This window comes from Dermochelys coriacea, chromosome 2 (assembly GCF_009764565.3).
Source record: "Dermochelys coriacea isolate rDerCor1 chromosome 2, rDerCor1.pri.v4, whole genome shotgun sequence".
Classification (NCBI taxonomy): Eukaryota; Metazoa; Chordata; order Testudines; family Dermochelyidae; genus Dermochelys; species Dermochelys coriacea.
Window position 1 is genome coordinate 103,595,057 of NC_050069.1, and position 12,228 is coordinate 103,607,284.

Sequence of the window (12,228 nt, forward strand, 5' to 3'; positions counted from 1 at the left end):
TTCCATTCTGAATTGGTGTGAAAAGTCGAAATCTCAAAATTTTTCATGAAATGAAATATGCTGAAACATTTCATTTTGATTTTATCAAAACATTTAGTTTCAATAAGGTAAAAACTTTTAAACTTCGTTTTGATTTGTTGTATTATAATGGATAATAATATAAAAGTCAAAACAAAATGTTTTGACCTGATCAAAACTAGCCATTTGAACTTTATCTCATCAAAATTTTCACGAAATCGATATCTTCCCACAAAATATTTAAATTTTATTTTTGATAGAAATCTTTTCTGTTGGAAAATTTTCACCCAGCTTTAGTTACCACTTAACTGTCTGTTTTGATAGTCTACACGATTACGTACTTTTTCTCATGTCGTACAAATTTTTTTCTATAACTTTAGAGCTCCATGTTTAGCCTTAGTAATTAAACTGATAAGAACAGATTTAAAAATTGCATTAAAGCTAATGTTAAAATTAGATAGATTCGTAGATATTAAGCGAAGATATCAGAAGAGACCATTATGATCATCTAGTCCGACCTCCTGCACAACGCAGGCCACAGAATCTCACCCACCCACTCCTGCAAAAAACCTCTCACCTATGTCAGAGCTATTGAAGTCCTCAAATTGTGGTTTAAAGACTTCAAGGAGCAGAGAATTCTCCAGCAAGTGACCCATGCCCCATGTTACAGAAGAAGGCAAAAAACCTCCAGGGCCTCTTCCAATCTGCCCTGGAGGAAAATTCCTTCCCGACCCCAAATATGGCGATCAGCTAAACCCTGAGCATATGAGCAAGATTCACCAGCCAGATACCCAGGAAAGAATTTTCTGTAGTAACTCAGATCCCACCCCATCTAACATAATACACAGGTTGAGAAAAAAGCGTGTACATCTGGGTATAGTGCTTAGATTATCCACAAATACAAAGTTTGTTTAAAACTCATAAGATACATATAGTACATAATCTGTACTAACTCAAATTTAGATCAACATAATGATTCAGTTTAGATATTAGGGTACATCACTCATGAAGAGTTATACATAGAGTTGGTTGTAGAAAGCAAATATAGGAATGAGTGGATTGTCCCTTGTAACTGTGCTTTTCTGTATGAACTAAAAGCATAGAATGAAAATAGCTAAAGTAGCCTTTTAGCTATGTACAGTGTAACCTAGTTTGATTGGAATGTTGGTTAGTAGTAGTAAAGTACTGTTTATACGCAAAGTGTCATTCTTCTTGAAGATTCATGACAGATTTTGGAAAAATAAAACTGATTTTCCCCAGTATATTCAAAGTCATGTCTTAATGAGGGTGGTTTCCCTGTCAGACTGTAACTTCATACAGCTGTTGAGGCTAGTGTGGGTGGTTTTTCACTCTTTTTTTCATTCTCAAAAAAAGCCTAGCTGTTTTGTTTTGTTTTTGAAAATTCAAGCAATCTTTTAGCAAAGAACAGGCTAGAAAACATTGGTGAAAGCTTTTGAAATTGGAAAAATTGAAAATGGGGTTTAGAATAGAGGTACTAAAACTATAACTGTCATTAGCTGTCCAGCTACAATAAAATAAGCTTAGCACTGTATCTTGCAGAGTTGTATTTGTATACAATTATAGATATGTACTATAACTTGCAGCACAAAGGCTGGTTACCAAGAAGATTTAAAAGTTTAGGAAAGTAAAGATTGGTTAGCAACAATATCTTATTCAAAACACAACTTTAAACAGCTTAGTATTGTTGTAAAGCCCAGGATTTCATTGGTGGTTTAAAAATATTTTATTTTTTTAAAAAGATCTGTGTTCATTATACAAAAAAAGTACTGTCATGTATTTATTTTTTCCCTCCCAACTTATTTTTTAGGTGCACAGGATCTCTCTCAAGTCATGACCTCACAGGGTATGGTGTCCACTTCGAATGGTCAGCATGAGATAACATTGACCATAAATAACTCAAGTTTGAGTCAAGTTCTAGCTCATGCTGCTGGTTCCACCACTACAAACTCAGCAGGAAGCCCACAAGAAATTACCCTCACCATATCTGGTTAGTATTTTTATCACTGGTCGATCATTCTTAGTTCCCATCCAAAATGCTAGCTATACAATAACATTTGCTGGATATTTTATTAGAGGGTAAAATCATTTGTTTCTACTGCCTGCACGTTTAGCCTAAGGCTATATCTGCACTATAGACCTCTGCTTACTTAGCTATGTTGGTCAGGGATGTGAAGAATGTGATTCCCGACTGACATAGCTATCCTGTAGAAAGTGCCTAGCATAGATGCAGCTCTACTGGCCAAAGCTGTGCCTTCACTGATAAATCTTGTTTTGTTTGTGTGGGTTGGTTTTACTATACTTATACCTAGTACAGCTTTGCTGATATAGCTTTGTGTATGCTAGAAGTGCATTGCTGGGATAATATACTGTACACCTTTACTGATAAAGCACTCCTAGTGCAAACATGGCTTTAGTTTGAAGTATTTTAGATTCTCCAAGGCTAAAGATAGCTTTCCCAGATCTTTTTTTTTTAAATGTTGAATCGCTTTGCTTTGAAGATGGTCTTATTAGACTCTATCCCTTCCTTATTATATTACTATAGATATTTTGCTTTTTCAGTCTCTGGGTATGTCTGCAGTTCAAGCTGGAAGAAAAAAATATTCTTCTGCTGGCCTGGAAATATGTATCTCAAATCAACAAACCTTGCTGCTTAGATAAGATTTCTTCTTCTGGGACAATGTTCTTAATTTTGTGGAGAAGTTACCAGAGGAGGCCAGTATTGGAAGAGGGTAACCTGGTGGCTAGGACCTCGTTACTAGCTTTGGATGGTCCAGACTCTGCAGCCCAGAGCCAGGGCATCTGTAATAACAATGTATTGGTGTTCATGCTTTAATCATCGGGTCTTCCACAGAAGGTACAGGAGACTATTCAGAATCTCCTTTTTGAGGCACCAACCATCATCTTCACAGTCTCAAGGACTTCATGGTTATGTTTGAAAGCTTTGGGGATTTATACTCCACTCCCTAAAAAGCAGCAATTCCACCCTCAGTCATTCCAGTGCTACGCATCCTTTATGGTTAGGCAATCTGTCTAGGAGGAAAGGGAAAAGTCATCAGAGTAGAGCCCACCCTCCTCACTTTTTTGTCTTCAGTAAGCTCTTCTAGACAGCCTGGAAATGCCAAGCAATCTGTTTGACTGTCCTGTCGAGAACAGCTTCCAAGTTTGCCTTACACCAGTTCCTATCCCTATTTTTTCCAACCGGTTATCCTATGCCTGTACCCACATTAGCACAGATCAATGGGTCCTAAGCAGTGTGGAATTAGGCTACATCCTTCAGTGTTTTTCTATGCCCTCCCGCAATCCTTCTTCAGGGACTACTCTCATGAGGAGGTCCCCCCTTCGAAGGTCCAGTCTCTCCTCCTGTTGGGAGCTATAGAAGAGATCCCTCCTCTCCACAGAAGGAAAGAGGTTTATTCATGCTACAGTCTAATTCCAGAGTCAAAAGAGGTCGTAGACCCATATTAGAGCTGTGAGAGCTGAACAAATGTATAAAGAAAATAAAATTTTGCGTGGTGACCCTAGCATCCATTATTTCTTCCCTGGATCCTGGGGACTGGTACACTGCCCTTGAGTTGAGAGAGACACATTTCCATATGTCTGTCCGTCAAAGCCACAGGAGATTTGTAAGATTTATGGTAAATAACTCCCATTATCAGGCCACACTCCTGCCTTTTGACCTATCTGTGACCCTGAGAGTATTTACAAAATACATGGGGATGGTGGTTGCGTTCCTAAGGAAAACAGGAGTACAAGTACTTCCATATCTGGATGACTGATTGGTGGGAGGTCTCTCCAAGAGCCAGGTAGAATTCTGTGTGTCCAAGATCCAGCCTATCTTTAGAGTTGTGGGACTGCTTATCAATGAAGACAAATCAGTCTTTTCCCCTGTTCAGAGAATATTGTTTATAAGAGTAGTCTTGGATTCTACGGTAGCCAGGACTTTCCTCCTGCAAACCAGATTCCAGACGATGTTAGTCATTGTATTGGATCTGAAGGTCCATCTAGTCACAACTGTAAGGAATTGCCTCAGATTACAAGTTACCAGAGGCCTCATGTACATATGTGGTTCAGCATGCCAAAATTTAACTAAGGAAGTTGCATCGGTGGGTGATCTCAATATACTCTTCAACTCATCACTAGACATGCTGGTTTGAATGCCCGTAGGAATTGTAGCCACTATGAATTGGTGGATGGATCTAACAAATGTATGCATTGGAGTTCTGTTCATGTCCGCACAACCACATTGACTCTGGTTATGGACACTTCTCTTGGTTGGGAGCTCACCTGAGGAATCTGTAGACTAAGGTCTTTGGTCTCTCTAAGATTTAGCTGTCCACAAAAACATGAGAGAGTTGAGTCATTCATCTTGCCTGTTGGGCTTTTCTCCCCCACATCAAGGAAAGACTTTTCTTGTTCATATCGACAACACAGCAGCAATGTTCTATGTGAACTGACAGGGAGGGGCCAGATCAGATCATCAAGAGATGATACAGCTTTGGAGTTCTGTATCGCCAACACAATTCACCTCAAAAGTGTCCCACCTTCTGGGTATTCAGTACAGTCTGGCAGACTCCTTGAGCAAATCTTCCACAGAGATCATGAGTAGTCTCTCTGGTCAGATATAGTAAGACTGATTTTTCAAACCTGGGGTGTTCCTCGCATACTTCTGTTTGCAACTCATCACAACAGGAAGTGACATCCTTTTTTTAAAAATTTTTTTATTCTAAAGCAGATCACATTCAAGGGTCTCTGATAAAAGCTTTCCTATTACTCTGGAAAGACAAGCTAATATACGCTTACCATTACCAGCATTGGTTCTCCAGCCTGTTGAGCTTCTCAACCAGGGCTCCTTTTATACTTCTTCGAGAATCGGACCAAATCTCACAGGACTATGGTCACGCACTTCATCCCAACCCAGAGGCTTTTCAGCTTGTGGCCCGGATGCTTCATGATTAACATCTCAGGAGTTCTGTTCAAGGGATGTACAAAACATCTTCCTGAACAGCTGAAAGCCTTCTGCTAGGTACAATTACCTATTTAAGTTCTCCTTATAGTTCTCTTGGTAGTCACAGCAGAAAGGAGGCCCACCAGACTGGGTTTCTATATAGCTTGTTCTGGACTATTTTATTTCACCTGAAACAGCAAGGTTTTTCCATTAGTTCTATCAGGTTTCACCTAGCAGCTGTCTCCACTTTCCACCCTCCAATTGCTCGTCACTCAGTTTTCTCCAGTCCAGTGTCACTCAAATTCTTAAAGTGACTGGACTGGTTATATCCCCAAGCAGAGGATCCTGTCCCTCTTGGGACTGGAATCGGGTGTTAACAAAGTGGATGTGTTCACTCTTTGAACCATTGCTTACCTGTTTGTTACTTCTTTTAGAGAAAGTAGCTTTTTTGATGGCTGTTAACTCTGCAAGAAGGGTGCTAGACTTACAAGTCTCAGTAGCTGGCCCACTTTATACAGTCTTTTACAAGGACAATCTATACTTAGCCCACATCTGAAAATTCTGACTGAATTAGTGTCTCACTTCCAATTAATGAAGCAATATACTTACCAAATTTCTTTCCTAAACCCTATTCTCATAAGAGTGAGGAGAGACTGCATACCACATGAGGGCACTAGCTTTTTACTTGTACAGGGCTAGACCATTTAGGTCATCATCACAAGTGTTTGAGGCATATGAAGATAGGCAGAAGGTTCTTCCAGTCTCAACTCAGAGAATCTTGTCATGAATTTCCTCCTATATAAGAATGTGCTACAACATTACCAGTGTAGCAGATCTGGTGTCTGTACAAGCCATTTGTAGAGCTGCAACTTGCTCATTAGTATATTCCTTTGCATCTCATTATGCCATATCAACATACCAGGTATGATGCCAAGCTTAGAAGAACAGTACTCCCACTACTGTTTAGGTAGACCCTGATCCCACTTCCAAACTGAACTGCTTGTGAGTCACCTGAAGTGGAATGGACATGTGCAATCACTCGAAGAAGAAAAAATGTTTACTAACCTGTTCTGTAACTGTTGTTCTTTGAGATGAATGCATATGTCCATGCCACGACGCCCACCCCTTTCCCCTCTATATTGGAGTCTGTCCAGTAAGAAGGAACTGAGCATTGTTGGGGACAGCTCCATCCTTTATACTATCCATAGCAGTATGAGGCAGCAGAGGGCACATGTGCCACCCTGATGGGTGTCTAAGGGAAAAATCTCGAACTGTGGTGCACTGGACACGCACACCTGAAGTTAAATGACCATGAGCACCATATCTTGAAGAACAACAGGTATAGAACAGGTTAGTACCCGTTTTATCTCAGGACAGATTTTTCAACAATTAAGCTCTGGGTCCAGGTACTGGGTCTCATGGCTTCATTAGTACATTTTCATAGGCCTAACTAAATGAGACTTCATGTTTGCTCATGAATATCTAAATATTAGTGAGCTCAGTAGATAAGTGTACAAAAAATTGTCTGCCCAGTATCTGAAAATCTTCACATAGATTCATAGATACTAAGGTCAGAAGGGACCATTCTGATCATCTAGTCCGACCTCCTGCACAACGCAGGCCACAGAATCTCACCCACCCACTTCTACGAAAAACCTCACCTATGTCTGAGCTATTGAAGTCCTCAAATCGTGGTTTAAAGACTTCAAGGAGCAGAGAATCCTCCCTCAAGTGACCTGTGCTCCATGCTACAGAGGAAGGCGAAAAACCTCCAGGGCCTCTCCAATCTGCCCTGGAGGAAAATTCCTTCCCGACCCCAAATATGGCGATCAGCTAAACCCTGAGCATATGGGCAAGATTCAGCAGCCAGATACTACAGAAAATTCTTTCCTGGGTAACTCGGATCCCATCCATCTAATATCCCATCTCAGGGGATTAAGCCTATTTACCCTGAATATTTAAAGATCAATTAATTACCAAAATCATATTATCCCATCATACCATCTCCTCCATAAACTTATCCAGTAGAATCTTAAAGCCAAATAGATCTTTTGCCCCCACTGCTTCCCTTGGAAGGCTATTCCAAAACTTCACTCCTCTGATGGTTAAAAACCTTCGTCTAATTTCAAGTCTAAACTTCCTGGTGGCCAGTTTATACCCATTTGTTCTTGTGTCCACATTAGTGCTGAGCTGAAATAATTCCTCTTCCTCTCCTGTATTTATCCCTCTGATATATTTATAGAGAGCAATCATATCTCCCCTCAACCTTCTTTTAGTTAGGCTAAACAAGCCAAGCTCCTTAAGTCTCCTTTCATAAGACAAGTTTTCCATTCCTCGGATCATCCTAGTAGCCCTTCTCTGTACCTGCTCCAGTTTGAATTCATCCTTTTTAAAGATGGGAGACCAGAACTGCACACAGTATTCTAGGTGAGGTCTCACCAATGCCTTGTATAATGGTACCAAAACCTCCTTATCCCTACTGGAAATGCCTCTCCTGATGCATCCCAAAACCGCATTAGCTTTTTTCACAGCCGTATCACATTGGCAGCTCATAGTCATCCTATGATCAACCAATACTCCAAGGTCCTTCTCCTCTTCCGTTACTTCTAATTGCTGCGTCCCCAACTTATAACTAAAATTCTTGTTATTAATCCCTAAATACATAACCTTACACTTCTCACTATTAAATTTCATCCTATTACTATAGTTTACAAGGTCATCCAGATCCTCCTGTATAATATCCCGATCCTTCTCTGAAATGGCAATACCTCCCAGCTTTGTATCATCTGCAAACTTTATTAGCACACTCCCACTTTTTGTGCCAAGGTCAGTAATAAAAAGATTAAATAAGATTGGTCCCAAAACCGATCCCTGAGGAACTCCACTGGTAACCTCCCTCCAGCCTGACAGTTCGCCTTTCAGTAGGACCCGTTGTAGTCTCCCCTTTAACCAATTCCTTATCCACCTTTTGATGTTCATATTGATCCCCATCTTCTCCAATTTAACTAATAATTCCCCATGTGGTACGGTATCAAACGCCTTACTGAAATCTAGGTAAATTAGATCCACTGCGTTTCCTTTATCTAAAAAATCTGTTACTTTTTCAAAGAAGGAGATCAGGTTGGTTTGGCACGATCTACCTTTTGTAAAACCATGTTGTATTTTGTCCCATTTACCATTGACTTCAATGTCCTTAACTGATTTCTCCTTCAAAATTTTTTCCAGGACCTTGCATACTACAGATGTCAAACTAACTGGCCTGTAGTTACCCGGATCACTTTTTTTTCCTTTCTTAAAAATAGGAACTATATTGGCAATTCTCCAATCGTTCGGTACAACTCCTGAGTTTACAGATTCATTAAAAATTCTTGCAAATGGGCTTGCAATTTCAGGTGCCAATTCCTTTAATATTCTTGGATGAAGATTATCTGGGCCCCTTGATTTAGTCCCATTAAGCTGTTTGAGTTTCACTTTTACCTCAGATATGGTAATATCTACCTCCATATCCTCATTCCCATTTGTCATGCTACCATTATCCCCAAGATCCTCTTTAGCCTTATTAAAGACTGAGGCAAAGTATTTGTTTAGATATTGGGCCATGCCTAGATTATCTTTAACCTCCACTCCATCCTCAGTGTTTAGTGGCCCCATTTCTTCTCTCGTAGTTTTCTTCTTATTTATATGGCTATAGAACCTTTTACTATTGGTTTTAATTCCCTTTGCAAGGTCCAGCTCTACTTGACTTTTAGCCTGTCTCACTTTATCCCTACATGTTCTAACCTCAATAAGGTAGCTTTCCTTGCTGATCCCTCCCATCTTCCACTCCCTGTATGCTTTCTGCTTCTTGTTAATCACCTCTCTAAGATGCTTGCTCATCCAGCTTGGTCTACAACTCCTGCCTATGAATTTTTTCCCCTTTCTTGGGATACAGGCTTCCGATAGCTTCTGCAGCTTTGATTTAAAGTAATCCCAGGCCATCTCTACCTTTAGATCCATAAATTCTTCAGTCCAATCCACTTCCCTAACTAATTTCCTTAATTTTTGAAAGTCAGCCCTTTTGAAATCAAAAACCCTAGTTGCAGATTTATTTTTGTTAATCCTTCCATTTAGTTTGAACTGAATTAGCTCATGATCACTTGAGCCAAGATTATCCCCTACAACCATTTCTTCTATGAGGTCCTCGCTACTCATCAAAATTAAATCTAAAATGGCATCCCCTCTAGTCGGTTCAGCAACTACTTGATGAAGGAATCCATCAGCTATCGCATCTAGAAAAATCTGAGCCCTATTATTATTACTAGCACTGGTCCTCCAGTCTATATCTGCGAAGTTAGTCTCCCATGATCATGCAGTTTCCATTAGTATTTACTTGAATAAAAACATTAAAAAGGGCTCTATCCATATCCAAATTAGATCCCGGAGGTCTATAGGACACCCCAAGCACTCTCGTAGGAGAGGCTCTACTAGTTATCTTCCCCAATGTAATTTTTGCCCAGACGGACTCTGTCTTATCCATTGCATCGCTTCTTATTTCTTTACATTCTACCTCATCATTGATATACAATGCTACTCCACCACCTTTACCTTTGTTTCTGTCTTTCCTAAACAGCACATACCCTTCAATACCTGTAGTCCAGTCATGACTACTATTCCACCATGTTTCTGTTATCCCTAAAATATCAGGTTTCACTTCCTGCACCAGTAGCTCTAGTTCCTCCATTTTGTTACCTAGGCTCCTCGCCTTGGTGTACAAACATCTTAATTTTTGCTGTTTGGCCTCGCTCACATTTTGTACCCTATTAGGCACAGTCATTCTACAGCCAGTATAACCTATTAGACTAGTATCCACACTGCCCTCACTCCTTATATACATTCTCCTACCCACGGCTGTATCCTTTCTTACTTCATCTTCTTCCCTCTCAATGCTAAAATCTGGCGTGAAGTTTACCTGGACATCTCCCAACCATCTCCCCCAAATTCCTACTTTAAAGCTCTCTTTATCATGTGCAAACCGATTCTATATGTTCACAGGCACTAATGAACTGTCTCCATTTCCTGGTAATGGTTTCCCTTTTCTATAAATCAGTTTAATAATACAGATTTCTTTCAATTACATTTTAATAAATTGAGGAAACTTGTACATTTAGCTGGAATTGACTTGTAATAATACACTTCATACAGTAGTAGAGTATACTGTCAAAAAATCCACAATTTCATAGTCTTCCTTATTAATATTGCCCCAAGTACAAAATTAATCCTTTTGATTGGACGTACTATTTGTCCTAATGCTGTTTAATGAGAACTTGTTTGTACTAAGTACATTAGCAGAAAAATTGCTCTTCTGGAGTTTCCAGAAGTCATAGAAGTAATTTCTCTTTAGGTCAAGATCTTATTCAGCATAATTCTTCTGAAAGTAATGAGTTGAATGGGAGTTTACGACTGACAACACCAACAATCAGCAATCAATCAACAGGTGCTACGTTAACTATAAGCAATGATCAACTTCTGTCTCAGGGTACATCACTGAACGCTTCAGGTAAGCACTAATTGATTTCTTAAGAGAAGTAATAACTTTGTGTGGAAAAATAGTTGCTGGGCCTGCTCAGTAAATCTAGAATGTTAAATTCGTTTTGTTTCCTAATTACAAAGCCCACATCAACAAAGTGGTCGTTTTGACTCCTTGGTCGAGGGTCACAAACATCTCCACAATCCAGATTTGCTACTATACTACTCTGCCCTTTCCTTCCTCCCAACTGTGGGGATTGTGTCTCCTGTTTCTGAACCTCATGGGAGCAGATTTCTTCAGATAGATGGCTCTTGGAGGTTATAACTTTGGGCAACTCCATTCTCTTGCATTCCATACCCTGCTTCCCTTCCCTGTCCCTTTTCAGGCATCCATCTCATGAACCTCTCCTGAGTTGAGAGGTTCTCTCCCTTCACCACATAGGGGCCATGGAACAAGTTCCAACGCAATGTAAAGGAAGAGATCTGTTCTGCATACTTCCTGATATCCAGAAAGAGGGGTACATGGAAGCCAATTCTAGATCTCAGCATGCTGAATACCTTCATCAAGGTACAGAGATTTATGATGGTAACACTAGCTGCTATCATTCCATCCCTAGATTCAGGAGACTGTTTTGTCACTCTTGAGCTTCTGGACGTGTACTTTCATGTCACAATACAGCCGTCTCACAAGAGAGCCTTACACTTTGTCCTAGGTCAGGACCACTATCAGTATCGAGTCGTCCTTTGCAACCCATCTGCTCTGCACCCGGAGTGTTTACAAAAGTTATGATGGTATTTGCCTCACAGCTTTGCCAATGGGGAGTAATTTGTTTCCCTTATTTCAGAAGCTGGCTTCTTAAGGGGTGTTCCTATGTTGAAGTTTAAACTGCTGTAAAGAAAGCTATGTCTCTCTTCCACATGCTTCACCTTCACCTCAGTACTGCAAAATGACCCCTCTTACTTCTGTGGAGAAAGGAGTTCATAGGGGCCACTCTCGATGCCATGACATCCAGAGCCTACCTACCAGAGGACAGATTTCTCAGTCTGACGTACTTAATAGCTCAAGTCCAAATGAATCCCCACACCATTGCCAGATTGTGCCTGCAGCTCTTAGGGCATGAGGCAGTGTATACTTTGTCACGTTACACGCCTGCTTACATATACCCTGCTTCAAAGCCTGGCTCAGGACAGTTTATACCCCTCCAGCAGAGAGAGTTTGAACATGTTGCTCTTTATTCCTAGCCGTGTGCTAGTCTTTCTTGAATGGTGGAAGAATCCGGACAAGGTATGCTCAGGGATTCCCTTTAATTATCTGCCTCCTACTGTCACAATAGTTTTGGATGCATCCGTCTGAGGATGGGAAACTCATCCATGTTATCCTGTGCAGATAGTCTGCTCAGGAGTTTACATATCAGCTTTCTGGAGGTCATGGCAGTACATTATGCTTACCAGCATGATAGAAGGTCATTCTGTTTGTCTAATGACAAACAGGACCAGTATGTACAACATAAATCAACAAGGGGTTGAGATCCCCTTCTCTGTGTTCAGAGGCACTCGGGTAATAGAACTGGGGTATAGTCTACCATATCCGTATCTCAACAGGTTATTTCTACAGCTGCCAAAACACCATTGCCGATTACCTCAGCCAACACTTCACCTCGGATCACGAGTGGGAAGTTGAGAGATCCATACTAAAGCAGATTTTCCTTACCTGGCATCTTCCAAACAATAGACATTTT

The 12,228-nt window shown here is 40.4% G+C and overlaps 1 protein-coding gene across 11 annotated transcripts in view; it reads left to right on the forward strand.

Moving 5' to 3' along the window:
- The window catches only part of ZNF236 (zinc finger protein 236), a 188,547-nt gene that overhangs the window by 126,691 nt on the left and 49,628 nt on the right, over positions 1-12,228 (forward strand). For 9 of the 11 annotated variants that reach the window (XR_006278954.1, XR_006278953.1, XM_043508220.1 and 6 more), the window contains 2 exons: positions 1,847-2,026; positions 10,365-10,520. Coding sequence is in view for 9 of the 11 variants with exons in the window: in XM_043508220.1 (XP_043364155.1) it covers positions 1,847-2,026; positions 10,365-10,520 (336 nt within the window). In the remaining 2 variants the exon portion in view is untranslated. Of the gene's footprint in view, positions 1-1,846; positions 2,027-6,127; positions 6,360-10,364; positions 10,521-12,228 lie in introns of those variants that run through there. The other 2 variants (XM_043508226.1, XM_043508221.1) reach the window with 2 other exon arrangements.